Below are 19,802 nucleotides of genomic sequence, written 5' to 3'. Positions count from 1 at the left end.
CATATTTTTACCTAACTATTATTACTAGGTTAATAAGGTAGTAAAGGTTTATATATGAAAGCACTAGGCAGCCGTGTTATAGAGAGCCATTATAGAGCATGTCTGGGAGCACACTTGTTATAAACACTGTCAGTGACCGGTGTCCAGCCCGTTTGTCTGTATCACGCCACCCCCCCTCCCCTTCCTCTGTGTCTAACAAAATAACCGGTGTCGGTATAAATGCAAAGGATGACAATCACAATAATTATTTGTAATCATTTAGTCTAATTAAAACATAAATATTGTTTGGTTTAATTTGTGAAAAAACAATTCATGGTCACAATTTATAATAAGGTGCTGTGATTCCTCATGAATTAATATATGAATACGACAGCATAAACACATTAATATGTCATGCACTTCATCTGTTTTAATCACATGTATAACAGGGTTAGGGTTAGGTTTTTGGCTCAATAAGAGCATGACAACACATCCCCTTAAGAAAGTCTCTCAGTTTCAATACTTTTCCGGGAGAACATGGGGGGCATTTCTTAATTGGAAGTGCTGGTTTATGGTTTCATCATATGGTGTCCTTGAGTGCCTTTACAGCGGCTCTCAAAAGTATTCAGCCCCTTGGACTTTTCCACATTTCATTGTGGAATCAGAATGGATTTAATCAGGAGTTTTTGCCAGTGATCAACACAGAAAACGTCCATAATGTCAAAGTTAAAAATATAATCTGCAAATTGTTCTAAATTAATTACAAATACAAAACAGAAAATAACTGAATGGACGCTCAACTGCACGATCCACAGCAGTGCTATCTGAGTGGTGCTCTCTGTGCCAAGGGGGAGACGGACAGCTTCCCTGCATCTGGAATCGTCACAATGCCAATTTTGCTTAGCTGATTCTTCAGCCTCACAGGTCCTACAGACTCTGCTAGGTCTGTTTGTCTTGACTGTGCTTACTCTAGCCTGGGGGACACTGGGATCGCACTAACAATAAGAGCTCGGCTGTGCCAACACTTCCCGTTAAGAAAGTCTCTCGGTTTCAATACATTTCCGGGAGAACATGGGGGGCATTTCTTAATAGGAAGTGCTGGTTTATGGTTTCATCATGTGGTGTCCTTCAGTGTCTCTAAGCACTGCAGCAGGAGCGCACAGTGCTAGAGCTCCAGTCCAGGTGCAGCTGTTTCACTTGGCGGTCGAGCAGCGCGGCCATCTCTGTGCCTCATTTGAATCAGCAAAGACTAGATCCAGCATGCATGGTATTTTACAGGTGTTTCAGGATTATTACTCTGATTCTTCCTGGTCCCATGGCACAGTTACAGCTCCACACTCAACAGCAGTGCTATCAGAGTGGTGCGGTCTGTGCCGAGGGAGAGACGAGCAGCTTCCCTGCATCAGGAATCATCATGGCGCCATTTTGTTTTGCGGATTCTTCAGCCTCACGGGTCCTACAGACTCTGCTGGGCCGGTTTATCTTGACTGTGCATCAGAAGTAGTGCTGCAGTGATTATTAGAATAATTTGAATCATAAAATAAAAGTCAAAATATTATCCAAAGTAAATCCCTGCTTTTTATCTCTTTATTTCTCATGGTTGTTGAAGAATTCACTCTTGATGCACAGATGATAACATGTATTTATTTAACATGCCAGGCCTGGAAGGCTTAACATGGAAGCTCACCAATAGAGACTCTCACTGAATAACAAAAGTATACAGCTTTTATACATTGCAAGACATGTGGGTCTGTGGGCAGGGACAGTCACTGGTTTCCCAGAGTGGAAATCTTGAGGTCAGATTTCTGACCCTTGTAATGTTCATGGTAGTCTTCCTCCGAAGAGGTGTGGGATCCAAAGAACAGATGTCTTCCTTTGATATACTGGGAAAGGTCCGATCCCACAGATCTTATTTTAACAACTGTCAATCAATCATTAACAAAGACAGTTCCTGCCATTCTGGGGAAGCAATTTAAATCCACAAACAGACTTTTAACAAACAGCTGTGGGCCCTCTCTCTCTCTGCAGTTTGATCCTTTTATTATTGACAGGAATGTCTAGAGGGTATGCCCTGAACAACTTGCAAAGTGGTTGTTGCTAGCTTAATACATTGACTTTGCTTGGTCTGCATATTATTATTAATATAAAACATAATACAGTTTATATAAAACATTAATAACGGCTCTACGGTTGTGTCGGCATCCTGAGGATGAGGAGAAAGGGCTACGTCACACAGAGTCCCCCCGCACCGCCCCACAGTCTATGCAGACCAGGGCGGTCGTGCTAACATCCACACGGGGGGGCTGCATCTCAGCCTGAGTGTCCTGGACTGGCCCTCACTGCCAACCTGGATGAGATTAGAGTCGTGCTCTTCCAGAAGAAAGCCAAGAAGCAGGCGCTCACATTCCAAAACACCCTCCACAGCCTGCGGACAGAGATAGGACACCAGCAGACAGGGAAGCCCAGAGAGGAGAGAGTGTGTGGGCAGGGAGAGCAGGGGGAAGTGGAGGACAAGGCCCACTTATTGCCGCAGTGCTGAAATACCCTGCCATGAGGGATATCCTTTTCCAGGAGAACGTAGTGGGGATTTCTTATCAGGAAGTGCTGGTTTATGGCTTCATTATATTCAGGACTCAATTAACAATTTCTGGGCCCCTGGGCATGAATGCCTTATGGGTCCCCCTCTCCCCCCAACTCCGCCTCTACTAGTTATATATACACACATAGATAGATAGATAGATAGATAGATAGATAGATAGATAGATAGGTTTAGGTTTTAATAAGCACTTTATTTACACGTTGAAATAAACAAAAACACTGTACAGCAATCCACTAAATCATTAACACAGCAACAACCCCTCCCATCCCCCACCCCACCCACATTCCACCAACTACTACAAGCAAAAGTATAAAACCCGCAATCTTATACAGTATAGCACATAAAACAGAAACACAGGAAAAACCCCATACCCTCCCATCCCCCACCCCACCCACATTCCACCAACTACTACAAGCAAAAGTATAAAACCCGCAATCTTATACAGTATAGCACATAGCACAGCAACCAACACAACATTTTCAAGAATAATAATGCCCCCCCCCTCAGGTTGATAGAGATATAGGTTTTGGTTAAATAAGAACTTCATTCATAATTTCAGCATAACAATAACATTGTAGACCTATCCACTAAATCATTAGCACTGCAACAACCCCAAACCCTCCCATCCCCCACCCCACCCACATTCCACCAACTACTACAAGCAAACGTATAAAAACAGCATTCTTAAAACATTAAAAGCACATAAAACAGCAAACCAACCATGAAATCATCATATAAAAAACACTACAACACCCCCCTCCACTTCACACAACAATTTGTTTACACACCACAGTAGCTCAAAGCTGTCCAAATCCTGCATAGCGCTGTAGAACTGAAAATCTACCCTGATTTTAGACACCACTAGATGTTTGAAAATATGCACAGGATCATGAGCGATAAAACCATTAACTTTGTTCTTACTGCTTTTTAAAATGGCAAACTTGGCCTGTCCAAAAATAAAATTGCTCAGCTGAAAAATGCTTCGCCTCGTCTTTCGGTATTTAAAACCAAAAATAAAACTTGCTTCAGTAAACGGCAAACCCAGACCCTCAATCAGCGTCTTCATTAGCATAAAGCAGTGAAAAACAGTCTCCCTCTGAGAACAGAAAGGACAATTGTCCGTAACCCCAGGCTTAATGATGGTCAGAAAAGAGTTAATGGCAATGATGGAATGCAGGATCCTCCACTGCAGATCCCCCAACCTTTTTTGCAGTGGAGGTTTGTACAAAGTACGCCAAGCCGGTTCAAACTCCTCCCCCACCCCTAACTGCTCTCGCCAGTGCGTATCAGGTAACTGCTGGAGCTGCTGCTGGTGACGAACCTTCACGCAGGCCTTGTACACCTGCTTCCCATCCACAGTAAATAGAGAAAGCTCAGTAACATTCTCAACCTTCAGTAAATGACCCGGCACCTCAGTGTGCTGACTCAATGCTGGGGACACTGTTAACAAGGGGAACTCAGAGTCAGGCTGTGGGGCCCTCCTTTGCCTAAGCATTTTCTCCACCAAAACCAGCCCCTCTGTTTGCAGAGCATTACGGACCTGATTTAGAAACCGCTCCACTACACGCACAGAGTTAACGCCCAGCTCTGCAGCCAAAAGCTCAGGCTCCTTCCACCTAAAATGACTCAAGTCCAACAAGTGCCCGACTTTCACCACTCCAGCCCTGACTAACATTCTAGTGAAATGCGACCTCTCCACTAGCTGTGTTTGGAAAAAGGGATTCAGAATCAGGGGCTCCTCCAGTACACCATAGAAACTGAACCTCTCAGTATCTCTGCCGACAATTCTGAACAAGCTCCAGGCCTTCAGGAGACTGCAGTAGTACAGGGGCAACTGGGTCACCTTAAGGCAATGCATTTCTATGAGAAAAATACTCTTTCCAAAACCTAACTCCCCCACCTGTCGCAGGAAACCCAGAGCAAGCTGTGCCCAGGGCAGGTCCTCTGAAGAGTACAGCAGCCTCTGAAGTGCCTTCAGACGAAAGGCCGCAGTCCTACTGGCAATGTCGATCAGACCCTGCCCCCCCTCCGCCAAAGGCAGATACAGCACACATTGTCTGATCCAGTGCAGCCCGTCCCAAAAAAAATCCAACAAAATGGACTGAAGCTGCTTAATCAAAACCTCAGGAGGTTCTAAAACAATAAACCTGTGCCATACACTTGAGGCAACCAGGTTATTAACTACAAGTGCCCTGCCCCTATAAGACAGTTGAGGAAGTAACCACCGCCATCGCTGCAACCTGGCTTTAAATTTCTCCACCAGCCCTCCCAATTCTTCTGAGTGGTGGCGTCATCACCCAAAAACACTCCCAAGTACTGGAAACCCCCCCTGTCCCACCTCAGTCCTGCTGGCAGGTATGGCGTAGCACAGCCATTCCAGTCACCCACTAGCACTGCATTGCTTTTCGCCCAGTTGATTTTTGCACTGGAGAGCCTCTCATACTTTCTCTGGCATGCCTCAAGCTGCTCCACATCCCCGTCTCCAACCACAAGCACTGCTATGTCATCAGCATATGCAGTGACTTTGAAGGACATATCTGGACACTGAGGAAAAGTCACCCCTGTCAATACTCTCCGTAACTCATTCACCAGGGACTCTATAGCCAAGGAGTACAGCATGCCAGAGAGAGGGCAGCCTTGCCGAAAATGGGGCACTTAAAATGCCATTTATCTTCAGTACACCAAAAATATCACCATAAAGCAACTTGATTTTCTCAATAAAGCCGACACTAAACCCAAAGGCATCCAGGACCTTCCACAAATACAAGTGATCTACTCTATCAAAAGCTTTCTCTTGATCCAACGACACGATACCAGCTTTAAAACCAAAAAGTTTAGAGGCTGCCATAATGTCCCGAATCAAAAAAACATTGTCAAAAATGGACCTGTTAGGTATACAGTACGTCTGATCTGGATGCACCACCTCGCTCACAGTCTTTAAGCGATTGGCTAGGGCTTTCGAGATGATCTTATAATCGGTACAGAGTAGCGACACAGGTCTCCAGTTCCTTATGCTGCAGAGGTCCCCTTTCTTGGGGAGCAGCGAGATCACAGCCCTTCGGCAACTCAGAGGCAGTTCTTTCCTTTGCAGACTCTCCTCCAACACCTCACACAGATCTGCCTTCAACAAGGACCAGAACAGTTTGTAGAACTCCACTGACAAGCCATCAATCCCAGGAGCCTTGCCAGTGTTCAGGCCCTGCAAAGCGTCAGTGAGCTCCTCCTCACTCAGATGCTGCTCAAGTTGCCTGGCTCCCTCCTCTGAAACCTGCGGGAGGTCCTCAAGGAAGCGCTGGGAATCCAAAGTCTCCTCCATGGCCTCCGCCATGAACAAGTCCCTGTAGAACTCCACAGCCAGCCTGCGAATGTCCCCAGGCTCACGCAGCTCCTGTCCTGCTGAGGTCGTCAAGCAGTGAATCAGCTTACTCTGTGCCCTCTTCTTCTCTAGCCCGAAAAAATAATGAGTGGGAGCATCCATCTCCGCACAACTCTGAAAACGTGCCCTCACCAGGGCTCCCTGTACTTTCATTCCCAACAGATCCGACAATCCCCTCCTTTTCTTCTGCAGACTCTCAATCAGTCCAGCCGTTGGGCAGGAGTCTACGGCTCTCTGGAGCTCCAGAATCTCCACCTCTAAAACTTTCATGGCTTCAGTTAAGCCTTTGGTGACATTCATGGTGTACTGCTGACAAAAAGCCAGAATCTGTACTTTCCCAACATCCCACCATTGCCGTACAGAAGAGGAACCAGATTTCTGTGCCTTCCACCTCTCCCAAAAGAAGGTAAATACTCTCCTAAAGTGCATGTCAGCACCCAGAACTGCATTGAAATGCCAATGGGAGCTACGTGGCTTTACTGATGGAAACATCTGTTACCAAACTGTGATCTGAAAAACCACTAGGGGTGATAAAACCAGCTTTTAAAATATTTACATTGTGCTGAAAGGTATAAAAGCAATCCAATCTAGCCAGAGAGACATCCTTCTCTGTGATCTTCGTCCAAGTATACTGTCACCAAGTATACAAAACATCAGCCAATTGAAAACGTTTAATAATCCTTAAAAGCTCTTTGCTGGACTGAGGATGAGGTTCTAAATGATTCCTATCCTTCAGAGGATCAACTGTACAATTAAAATCCCCCCTATAACCACCGTCTCCTCAGGTGTGCACTCCAAAAGCAGTGTTTCCAACACTTGGAGGAAACACACTCTCTCTCTTCCCTCAGTGGGTGCATAAACGTTTATAAAATGAAAAGCGTGTTTTTCCATCACTGTCCGAACGCTCATCAAACGTCCTTTGACCACCTCGTTCAGAATGACAGTAGAGGGCAAAAACCCTCTACTAAACAAAACCGCCACCCCTGCACTGACATTAGTCCCATTACTAAAGATGAAGTCTCCTGCCCACTCCTTCTCCCAATCTACTTGATTCACACTGTCTATGTGGATCTCCTGTAAGAAAGTAACACCCAGGCCTTTCTGAATGATATAAGAGAGAACCGTGGCTCTCTTTAAAGCATTCCTACCACCATTAATATGTAAGCTCCGAATATGTAAATTATGATACATTGATAAGAAAGAGGAAGAAGAAAACAAAAACAGAGACGCAAAAAAACAGGTGACCGCAATAATAATGCAAACACCAGTGTTACTATACATTGGAGTCTTTTTTCATTTTCAACCCTTTACGGAGTTTGCTGGAGATATTCTTTAAACGAACAAACTCTTGCGTACTGAACAGCTCTTGCCCAACAGCAGTGCTTTTCAGAGACCGCACCGAGCTCAGAAACAGACATACATCAGGGAAATAGCCTTCAACACTAATCCATCTCCTACCCTTTGTTTCATCAAGAAATTCCTTAATAAGCTGCGCGCTGTAACCGCCTCGGACTCTCTGTACGTCAGAGGCTTCCGAGGTGATGGAGGAGTCGGTGAGACTGCCCTCCCCCTCACTGTCAGACTCCGAGCCGTCACCCACTGCCGCCACAGCCTGCACACTCCACGGCGTACGGGAATCTGAGCCCGGCTGGGAGCACACTGCCTCATCCGGCTCAGGAGCTTGACTCCGTTTTTTTAGCAGAAGCACCGTCCACAGATTTGCGAGTGCGTTTCTTCCCAGGCACTGTAAAAACCCTGCTGTCCTGACCAGGATCCGTCCCCACTTCCATTCCCGTGTCCCACACACTGCTCAGTGTTGTCTTCACAGTCTCCATCTTTTCAGTCTGGTCACCAGCCCTCTCGCTGCTCACCCCCACTCCACTACCTGATGCCCCGTCCTGCTGCTGTATACTGCCATCCAGTCCAGTTAAACGGCTGTCATCCATACTGTCTGATGCTCCACTAACATTAGCTGACACACCGCTAATACCTGGGACCTCCACAGTCGGCACGTTACCGCCGCGGTCAGAAGTACTCTCACCGCCCACACTCTCCTGTACCTGGACCTCCAGACCCTCACTCTCTTCAACAGCCTCCCCCGCAGCCCCTCTTCTCGCCTCCTCTGCCTCCTCGGCTGTTCCGCTAGTAGGGCGGTCGGGCTGCTCACCATTCCCCGACCTGGCCTGCTTGGGCTCCCCGGTTCCCTGCCCCCGAGTTTCCCCATCGACTGGGACCAGCACCCTCATCCTGATCCTTCTCAGGGCAATGCCTAACAGTGTGGCCTTCATTACCGCAGTTGAAGCACTTCATAGAATCAGATGTGACAAAGACAACATAATCATTGCCATCAACCTTGAACTTAAGCACAATGTTCAGATCCCCATTTATGTCATTCAAAATCATAAATACCTGCCTTCTGAACGAAACAACATGTTTCAACTGCTGTGACTTACACCCAAGCGGTATACGTTTCAAGCCCGACGTTATCTGCCCATGTCTCGCCAGTTCCCTCTCTAATAGGTCGTTTGACAGAAAAGGAGGAACATTAGACAAAGTAACTCTCCTGGCCGGAGCTGCTAGGGGGGTAACATTGATCAAAACACCACCGATCACTATACCGGTCTCAACGATATGCGAGACTAACTCAATGCTGCTCAGAAACAGCACAACAGACCGCTAATACGAGCTGCCGACTTTATATTTTCACAACCGATAAATTTTTAATCAGATTTTTTTTTAATAAATATTTATCGTTTGATTAAATATTTGGCTAAATCCTAAATATGAGGTTTGCAAACTGAAAATTTAACTTTGAAATACATATTTAACTTAAATCTTAAATCTCTGAGTCACAAAATAATTATATAGCTTTTACATATATGTTTAGTCTAAATGTAAATGTAAATGTTAAATGTAAATGTTAAATGTAAATGTTAAACATGGAGTTTGCAAAATAAATATATAGCTTTCATGTTAGCTATATATTTATTTTGCAAACTCTACATTTAACATTTACATTTAATATTTGGATTGATGTGATTTAGATTTACATTTAGATTATACAATCCATCTGGTGCAGGTCAGCATCTCACAGCTGTGGGGTGGGGTATGATCTCTGTATATGACGGTGGCTGAAGTATAGTATATACTAGTATATAGTATATACAGTATATAGTATATATAGTATATACAGTATATAGTATAGATATTAGCCAGAATTAATGTAGTGTTATAGAGTTTACCACTTACAATAATGTAATGACCAATAGGATCTGCAATAGTTTGAGAGGTAACAAAGGGAATATATTTTATTAGGATCGCTGCACCTCTAGCCTTGCCATGGAAGTGTGAATGGAACAGCTTCCCAAACCCAGTCTCAGCGAATCCGTAGCTGATCGGAAGCTAGCAAAAGGGTATACTTCAGGAAGGCAATTCCCACTCCGAAATGCTGGAGATGGGATAAAACACTTTTACACTTCACAGGGTAGTTGAGGCCCTTTATGTTCCAACTGATAAAATGTACTGGGCAGCCTCTAAGTTTAGTTCCATTAACAGACATCACATACTAAAGAAGATAAAAGACAATGGGCCAGATCTCCCATAAAACCACAATGACAAAGTGTGACATGAAGAAAGGAAAGAGGGAAAGAAGAGAAAGTGAAAAATAAAGGAAAAAGTAGGTTTAATATCACCCCTCCCCATTCTAACATATAAGCCACAAATAAGCAACTCTGCAGTCTGTATCAGTGAGTGAGGTCTCCATATCAAGCACCCTTTGAATCAAGGAGTGAACAATGGTTTGGAAAGTAGCGATCTCACATCTGGCCTTTGTAAAATCATCTCACAGCTTCATGAATTTGTCCAGAATTAATGCCAATTCAGATGCAGGGGGAGAGGCCATATCTGCAGGCCTGTCAGAAGGAACTGGTGTGTCATCAGCAGAGCATGATTCAGTGGCTTGATTTTGCTTTTGCTTTGGTTTTGACATTGTACCGATGACTGGTACAGATTAATGAGAGCATGTGGCAAAATAAAACCAGGGCCCAGTTAATAGTATGAGCCAGGTGGATTAATTCTGGCTAATATCTATGTTCAAACTGCACTGAGTTACCTTCAGACCCTTGTCTCTCAATACATCCCCTCCATACCACTGTGGTCTTCCGGTGCCAGAAGACTAACTCTGCCTCCTCTCTATTCCCCTTCCTCCAGAGCCGCTCCTTCTCATCCCTGAACCCTAATTGTGGAATGTCCTTCCCACTGAAGTCAAAATAACAGAGTCCTTGACCTCCTTCCGGCGCTTACTCAAGATGCATCTTTTCAGACTGTACTTGTAATTCAGTTATTTAATCTCCTGTAAGATTGAATGTATACAACATTTTGTCATACTTCTTGCTTTTACTTGTATTATTTATTTTGATTTCCCCTATGCTCCCTTTCCCTTTGGCCCTTGACTGTGCCTTAACACCTTGTCTGCACTTATCAGCTTTTACAATCTAGGATGTAAAACCTTATATATTGTTTACTGTATATCTTGAATACACTTGTGTAAATTGGAATTTGTAAAATGTATTATGACTTGAACTGCACTGTATTATTTCACCTTATATTGCAAATATAATTTGGTAAGCCGCCTCTGGACAAGGGCATCTTTTAATAAATAAAGAATAATAATAACAATAAATGGGCCTGGCAATGAAGGAGGGACAAAAGACAGTTCAGCAATGAAAGTAAGCTTATTTGCCATGTTTTATTTCAAGAAAATTCTCAACCTTCCTCTTCACTAACTGACACCCAACTGCCAGGGAGAGTGCAGGGACAGCTTGTATGAGCCTCCCTCCTCATTAGGAGAAGGGCTATCAGCTGCCCTTGTTGGCCTCTAGCTGCTCTCCATGGTGCTACAGCTGCTTGATGCAGGGGAGCCTTGTCTGGGCAGAAACTGGGACCTGTGCAGTGCTGATCCTGGGGATAGTGCCATTTCCTCTATTAGAGTCATCTTGGATGGCCTCATAGGCTGAAGTGGGGGCCAGCAGGCCAGGACCCACCCAGTCTTCTGCTGGTTGCGCCTCCCAGGCTCACACACCCCCACAAGTTTCAAACCGGTCCCCGGGAAGGTACCAATCCACAGGGAATGAGTCCGCGAGAGGGCGTTGGTGTTGCCATGGAGGGACCCCGATGTTTGGGAACATTCAAAATTTTGAAAATGTGGATATTTGATAGGATGAAATGGGGCCTCAGGGGCAGAAAGGTGGAGAAACACTGCTCTACAGTACTAGGCCTACTGTGAGTGGAGTTTCAAACCCCCTGTGACCTGGTCACTGTGTGCTTTACAGTCCAGCAGATCAGTGCGTTATCAGGTTATTAACGGTGTTATACACGTGCATGTCATTGCAGCACAGAGCAGAGCACAGTTCAGTGAACATGTTAAAGGGTAACCGATTTCCATTTGACACCGCCCGGTGCTTCTCCAGACAGTGGGGCTCCTTCTCACAATGAGATGGAGCCCCTTCATCAGTCACTGAACCTCACAATGAGAGGCGGTGAACAGTACTGACACAGAATAAACCCAGAGCCAGACTGAATCAACACTGAAAACCTTCCCCCTCCATCGGCCAATCACACACTCCCAGTACGCCATGCTGTTCTTCCATTGGGCAGCTGGAGGAGACTCTGGCCACAGGACGTGCCAGTGTCGGAGTCTGTGATTGGTGATAGGCCTAAGGAGGATGTACAGCACTGGGTCCACAAGGGCACTGAGATTTACCATTTCAATTGTAATGCTTAAGACAGTGTTAATATTTGCATTTATTTTATAGCTGATAATGAAATTCACTATGCAGTATGGGAGGAAGAGCACAGTGTAGGTGCCCAGGACGAGGGCCAGCATGCGCACAATCCTCCTCTTCTCTGCGTCTCGTACAGAGGTGGCGCCGGCGATGGCTCTCCATGTGCCAAAGAAGAAGAACAAGAGAAGAGGGAATGGCAGGAGCCAGAGCACAGAGAACATTATCATTATTTCCTTGTGAAAGTGAAGGATAATATATAGTGGCATTGCCACTGTAGTAAATATCACAGCCAGCACCCAGACTCCCACAGAGACCAGTGTGGCGTGCCTGACATTGCGGCGGTACCGGTACCACAGAGGATGGGCGACCACCAGGTATCTCTCCAGGGCGATGCACAGCATGAACCCAATGCTGGCACTCAGGCCGAAGATAAAGAGACTGAAAGAAAAAGCCTTAGCAATCCGTAATCCTTCGCTGTCTGTAAGTGTCAATAAGATTAACCGGAGTATTCTTGCGATGATCTGCAGGAGGTCGGAGATGAGCAGGTTGATGATGTAGATGGGCACCACCATGTCAGCCCTGATCATGCGGTACAGGCTGCAGATGGCCAGGCAGTTTGCTGGCAGCCCGATGACCACAATAAAAATTTCTATTATAACTATTAATGCATTTTCTGAGTATTCCAACTTGTCCTGAGAGTCTGTGTCGAGTCCTGTGGTGTTTGAGTTGTTCATGGTCAGTGGGGGCTGCCTGGTGTTCATCTGTTCTGCTCTCTGCGGCTCCTCGCTGCTCCTGGGGGCTTCAGACGGGTCCACCAGGCTGCTCTCTCCTGCTCCTCTCAGACAGAGACTCGGGGGACGGAGGGGCTGTGCTGCAGTGGGGGTGGGGGTGTTCTCTCTCTGGGACAGTCGCTCAGGCTGGCTGTGAGCATCCAGAGACCTGGACAATGACTGAGAGAAAGCAGAAAGCAGAGCCCATATTAAATATTAAATACTGTGATACAGTGTGTACTAACAGCAGCATTTCCAGAAACGTTTTTAAATAGATGTAAATAATATGAGCCTGAACTTCAGAAAATAAAATGAAAAAAATAATACTTTTTGTCTGTTTTTCTTTGATGCTTTTCTGTGTGTGTTTTTATTTAAAAAACATTACATTGTTAGAGTAAAAGGTCTCTCTAAATTGTAGGCTATAGCTACTAACAGGTTTTCAGACATATGATATGCATTTATGTATAGACTATAGTGGGATAATGTATTTATCTTATTAATCAGTTTTGTCTATAAAGCAAGTCATTCATTTGTATTTATCACTTTCTCTGAGCTACATTTAGTATTAGATTGTTAAAGCATTTTTGGTCTGTAGTTTCGTACCAAACTTAGGATGCTGCAGAAATCTGCCAAAGTCATGTGACCCTGCCTCTGCCTTAAGGTTAATTGTTTCTTGAATTGTATACAAATACTTTAACCTATCATTGTCTTTTAGACACTTAACCATTGTCTTTTGGATACTTAATCAACGACTGTATGTGGTGAACTGAACTTGTAACTGGACTTAACTGTAACTTGATTGAGATACATCCCTTCTGACAGATAAGACTGTAACCCAGAGCTGCAGTACTCAAGATTGGTCTCAAGATCGGATTTCAATGGTCTCAGACTCGACCCTGTCTGCATTCGGTCTTCATAATCATCAACCCCTGAGAACTTGATGTCTTGAGACCGCAGAACAGGATCAGTCTATATGTCATAAGAAAGTTTAAAACCAGAGGAGAGGAGGCCATTCGACCCATCGTGCTTGTTTGGTGTCCATTAATAACTAAGTGATCCAAGGATCCTGTCCAAATTTCCCAAATTTTCAGCTTCAACCACATCACTGGGGAGTTTGTTCAGGTTGTGACGACTCTCTGTGTGAAGAAGTGTCTCCTGTTTTCTGTCTTGAATGCCTTGAAGCCCAATTTCTATTTGTGTCCCCGGGTGCGTGTGTCCCTGCTGATCTGGAAAAGCTCCTCTGGTTTGATGTGGTCGATGCCTATCATGATTTTGAAGACTTGAATCAAGTCCCCACGTAGTCTCCTCTGTCCCAGGGTGAAAAGGTTCAGTTCCCTCAGTCTCTCAGTAGTATGTTCCCTTCAGACCTGGAATAAGTCTGGTTGCTCTCCTCTGAACTGCCTCTAGAGCAGCGATATCTTTCTTGAAGTGTGGAGCCCAGAACTGCACACAGTATCCAGATGAGCTCTAACTAGTGCATTGTACCGTCTGAACATCACTGCCCTTGTTCTCAATTCTACACTTTTGACAATATACCCTAACATCCTGTTTGCCTTTTTTATTGCTTCCCCACATTGTTTGGATGGAGAAAGTGAGGAGTCCACATAGACTCCTAGGTCTTTCTCATGTGATACTTCATCTAGATATATTCCTCGCATAGTGTAATTATAGTGGACATTTTTGTTACCTGCATGTATTACCTTGCACTTGTCCACATTGAATTTCATCTGCCAGGTGTCGGCCCACAACTGAATATTATCTAAGTCCCTCTGAATAGCCTGTGTTGCCAAGATTGTATCTGCTGAGACACCTATTTTAGTATCATCTGCAAATTTGACAAGTTGCTAACTATCCCAGAGTCCAGATCATTAATATAGATTAGAAAAAGCACAGGCCCTAATACTGATCCCTGTGGAACTCCACTAACAACCTCACTCCAGTTAGAAGCGACTCCTCTAATCGACACCCTCTGTTTCCTTTACATCAACCAGTTCATAATCCATCTACTTACATTACCCGGAATGCCTACAGCTTCCAATTTGAATTCCAACATCCCCCCTTCTAAGTGTCATTTGGAATATTTGAGTTAGCGGCCTATAAATAATGTCCCTCATTTATTTCTGTACTTTTGGAAATATACCATCTGGCCCAGGTGATTTGTTTGTTTTTAATTCTGCTAGTCCCTTTAGTACCTCATTTATCCTGATCTCTCTTAGGATTTGACTGGACTGATTGTTAACCTGTGGCATGTTACCTGTTTTTTCTTTTGTAAAAACCTCTGTGAAATACTCATTTAGAACATTTCCTCAACTTGTTAGTTTTCCAAGATACTTCAATTTTTGCCCTTTAGCTGTTTCACTTCCTCCTTTATTGACCTCTTGCTGTTGTAATATTGAAAAAAGCTCTTTGTATTAGTTTTAGCTCTAAGAGTTATGTTTCTTTCTATTTCCCTTTTTGCTTTCCTGATCCTGATCTTTTTGAAGTTCAACAAATTATTTGTATTTTGTTTCATCTCTATCTCTTTTGAGTATGCACCACATCTTTCTCTTTATATTTTTTTGCATACTTCTATTAAACCACTTTCGCCAATGTTTTTAGTCCTCAATTTGCTAAGTTTTGTTACAAATTTCTTAAAATTGTAGACCATTGTTTTAAACTTGGGCCTTGTTTTTTGAAAGAATGCCTCAAAGCTAACCCTATTGTGATCACAGTTTGCCATTGGTTCTCTAACTAGTGTCCCTCTGACACTGTTTTAGTCATTTGAAAAGATCAAGTCAATGCATGCTCTCTCTCTGGTTGGTTCTCTGACAGATTGAGTTAGAAAGCAGTCATTTACCATCTCAACCATCTCTATTCCTGCTTCTGTAGTCCCAGCGGCTTTCCCAGTCTATGTTTGGGAAATTGAAATACCCCATTATAACAGCCACATCCTTGCTACATGCAGTCCTGATTAAATGGTAACTGTACTGACCTGGAGATCACCACTGTCCACTGGAGAGAGAGAGAGAGAGAGAGAGAGAGAGAGAGAGAGAGAGAGAGAGAGAGAGAGAGAGAGAGAGAGAGAGAGAGAGAGGGTCAGTGCAGTCGCCGTAGTCTAGTTAGTGATACACAGAGACAGGGGACCAGGGAGTTTATAATCCTCAGATAGATTTCCTAACCCACAGGGGCCAATGCCATGATACTGCTGGCATTGCACAATATTTCCTATCAGGTTGTGTGTAACTGAAATGTTCTGCATGGTCAGCAAAATTATTGAAAAATCTTCAATTCTTATGTGATTTATTTTTCCATGTCCATCATATTCTGTAATCAATTCATCTAATTAAAACATGAATATTGTTCAGTCTCATTGGTTAAAAAAGTTTAACAAATAAATGTACTGTATTATAATTGATTTTGAATAAACTTTGCAATTCAAGACATATGACTCTAACCGCATTGTAGTGCACACACACACACTCTCACACGCACACATACTTCAAAATATATAAGTTGTTCAGTGGGTATAAATAATCATAATCATAATACTAACCATAAGAGCTCGGCTCTGTGCCAACACTTCCCGTTAAGAAAGTATCTCGGTTTCAATACTTTTCCGGGAGAACATGGGGGGCATTTCTTAACAGGAAGTGCTAGTTTATCGTTTCATCATATGTGTCCTTCAGTGTCTTTAAGCGCTGCAGCAGGAGTGCACAGTGCTGGAGCTCCAGTCCAGGTGTAGCTGTTTCACATGACGGTCGAGCAGCACGGCCATCTCTGTGCCTCATTTGAATCAGCACAGACTAGATCCAGCACGCATGGTATTTTAAAGTTGTTTCAGGATTATTATTCTGGTTCTTCCTGGTATTCCTGCTATGGGAGCAAAGCTGGGGGGAAGATGGGCAGTTTCCTTGCGTCTGGAATTGTCACGACGCCATTTTGTTTCGCTGATTCTTAAGCCACACGGTACTACAGACTCTGCTCGGCCAGTGTGTCTTGACAGTGCTTCAGAAGGGCTCTCCTCTAGCCTGGGGGACACTGGAATTGTACAGAATCACTTTGGCAGTGTAGAAAAAACATTGAAACCCATAATTAGAAATAACATGAATGGTGCTCTGACAGTGTCGGCTGTGAGTGGAGTTTCATGTAGAAGTCAACTGGTTTATCATAGCAACACAGAGCCTAATCACGTTTACTTTAATTATGCTTATACAGATACATTAATAGTAGTACTAGTACTAATAGCTAGAAGGCCTAATAATAATAATAATAATAATAATAATAATAATAATAATAATAATAATAATAATAATAATAATAGGTGTTTTCATTCACCTAATGGTGGTGCTTACTGATGTTAATGAGATGGGTGGGCCTGCATCTCTGCACAATGCTCTGCAATGTTAGGCTTAATTGAAGACAGTTTCAGCCTTAAGTCTTTCTCAGCATCCAGTTTTTGGCGATATTTTGTCTTCACTGTTGTGAGTGCAGAAAACCCAGCCTTGCATAAGTAAGTTGTAGCGAAGGGCATCAACACCTTCAAGGCTAGCTTGGCCAGGTCCGGGTAAATCGGCATCGTCTGTGTTCAAAAATCCACAAACGGTTATCATTTGAACTCCATCTGCAGTTCACCATCAGATGACAAGTCAATCAGCTGCTCCTGCTCCCGAAATGACAGCTGCGGGACAGGGAGGGAAGCTTCAAATGGATTGTGAATCCACGTCTGAGACGCATCCATGGGTGGGGAGTATTTCCTTAGCTCCTCAGCGAGTTGATTGAGGTGTTCAATAATGAGACTTTTCACATGTTCACCCAAAAACACGTTGTTTGCTTTCATGAACTCGTGAAGCGTTGGGAAACACAGGAGGGAATTCCCATTCACACAGCTTGCCCAGAAGTGTAATTTCTTTATCATTGCTTCTACTTTGTCTTGTGTATTGAACAATGTAACACTGACTCCTTGCAGACTATAAATTCAGTTAATTCAAAACAGAAAAAAAGTCAGCTAGATAAGGTAGCTTCTGTAGAAAGTCTTCCTCATGCAAGGTAGAGGCCAAATGAAATGGGTTGTCTTCGAAAAACTGCTGAAGTTCGTGTCTCAATTCAAAAAGCCTTGTCAACACTTTGCCGCGTGACAACCAATGCACTTCAGTGTGTAGGAGAAGTGCTTTATGTTCGCTGCCAATCTCGTTGTAATTGTAATTTTAAATTTAGCGGACAAGCTTTAATGAAATTCACCGGTTTTACTGAATCACGGAGCACTGAAAGTAGGTCATCTGGCATGTTTTTTGCTGCTAGCCTCCCTATGAACAATGCAATGTAACCAGAGAATGGATGGACAGACTTTCCTGATGTGAGCTATAAGTCCAGTATGCTTCCCCATCATCGACTTTGCCCCATCACTACATAATCCCACACAGCGTGCCCAGTCTATTCCATTGGTTCTCATGAAGATGTCCATTAAATTGAAGATCTCTTCCCCTGTTGTACAGGTAGCAAGGGGCCGACAGAACACAAAATCTTTGTGCACTGTGCCTTCAAATGGGTAACTCACTATTTTTCATGTGATCAACTAATTTAGAGAGAATGTGTTCAGACATTCTATCAATTCTATCAAACACAGTGTTGTTGGAAACCGGGATCATGTCCAACTTTTTTGTTCCTTTTCCCCAATCATGCATTCTACCATTTCTTTCGCAGCTGGTAAACACACATCTTTAGCTACTGTGTGAGGTAATCCCTTTCTAGCCAATCTATAGCTAACAAGATAGGATGCTCATAGCGCATTTTTGGTAGGCCCTATGCCTGAATGCGATTACAGTAGTTTTTGGCTTTTCCACAGTTCTTCCATTTTAGATCTAAAAAAGCAACAGGCTTCTCTCTTACATTGGCATGTTTCATATTGAGACTGCTAGCTAGAACCTCACTAGACTATGGCTTTGGCCACTCGGCATCGCCAGTCCAAGTGAATCCCAGACTTAGGTAATTGTCATCATATTTTCTTCTTCTCGTCTGATGCTCACTCTATTGCCGCTTTTGCCTTCTCGCCTTGATAATAGACCATCTTTTCTTCCCCCTGCCTCTGTTTCTGGCTCTCCATCATCTTCCTCCGATTCCCTCTCTGCAAGATCTGCCTCTCTCAGTCCCTCAGATCTCTCAGTTTCTCTCACCTCTGATTCCCTCTCACTTTCACTCTGCCCCTCTCCTCCTTCATAAGGCCTACTGACTATCTTTGAATGGCTCGTCTACACCTTTACTGGGTAGTTCTCCTGTTTGTAACCAGTTGCACATGTTTGCAAATAGTTAATTTAGCTAGCAAGTTAGGTTAGCTAGAATTAGTTTTGGCTTACATGCCAACTGTGCACGAGCTCAAGTGCATTTCGGGAAAACAGGTTATTTATTGATAAATTAAGGTTAGATTTTTAGAATGAAAATGATTACATGTAATATTAGTATTTCTGAAAAAATCCCACTTAAAAAAAAAAAAAATATATATATATATATATATATATATATATATATATATATATATATATATATATCGCCTTTAAATTGTTTTTTCTCACACACCCTTTGGGTCCAGCCACACCACAGTTTGGGAACCGCTGTTATAGGACACAAACACGGCCTCTAGTGGTGAAATGAAAACCATCCATGACGCCTCATGCTCGCGTTACAACTTCGGCTGAGAGAAGAGGTGCGTAAACAAGTTGTCAATAAAAGTTGTAGTGACAGTCAATCAAACATTGGAAACAAACAAAATAAAATAGAAGGTACTTTGTTTAAGACTCTGACAGTATTATAAATACCTACATAGCACTTACATCCTCGAAAACCATTTTAGAGCTTTCAGACAGCAGCATTTCCACACTAGATTATTTTTTTAACCGATTAAATACTGTGTTTTGAAGGGGGTTGTACCATTTATGAAGAAGTACAATACATATTATTTATGTCCCAAATTGGTTTACTTGTGAAGAATAACAATTGTTGCATTTAAAAATATTTTATATGAAGTTATTTTACACGCAAAGCGGCGTGGGCATTTAAATCAGGGCATTACATTTTTTACATTTGGATCTTTTCTCATTCCTACTGAGTTATTTGCACAAGTCTTTTATTTGTGGATTCATATTGTTAAACTCCTTAGAAATGACCAGACGAGGGTAGAGTTAAGGAGGTTTTATTTTAATAACTCCTGGCTGCAGCTGCGAATAGCGACATTAACAAGAGCAGCACTGTAAAACTTTTCGCTGTAAATTTGCAGTAAAATACTGGCAGCTGGGTTGCCAGCCACTACTGTAATCAACATTTAC

General features: G+C 43.4%; 1 protein-coding gene across 1 annotated transcript; it reads right to left on the bottom strand.

The window, feature by feature from the left end:
• Window positions 1-10,682: 10,682 nt before the first annotated feature.
• Window positions 10,683-19,325, bottom strand: LOC136768106 (psychosine receptor). Its single transcript, XM_066722159.1, has 2 exons — window positions 19,311-19,325; window positions 10,683-12,687 (listed from the first exon to the last, which is right to left on the bottom strand). Exons 1-2 carry the CDS (start codon window positions 19,323-19,325, stop codon window positions 11,467-11,469), a joined length of 1,236 nt encoding a protein of 411 aa, XP_066578256.1. The 3' UTR covers window positions 10,683-11,466.
• Window positions 19,326-19,802: the final 477 nt, after the last annotated feature.

The sequence above is a fragment of the Amia ocellicauda genome, chromosome 14 (genome assembly GCF_036373705.1).
Source record: "Amia ocellicauda isolate fAmiCal2 chromosome 14, fAmiCal2.hap1, whole genome shotgun sequence".
NCBI lineage: Eukaryota > Metazoa > Chordata > Actinopteri > Amiiformes > Amiidae > Amia > Amia ocellicauda.
The sequence above is the reverse complement of the archived record's forward strand: the minus strand, read 5'-3'. Positions and strand labels throughout refer to the sequence as shown.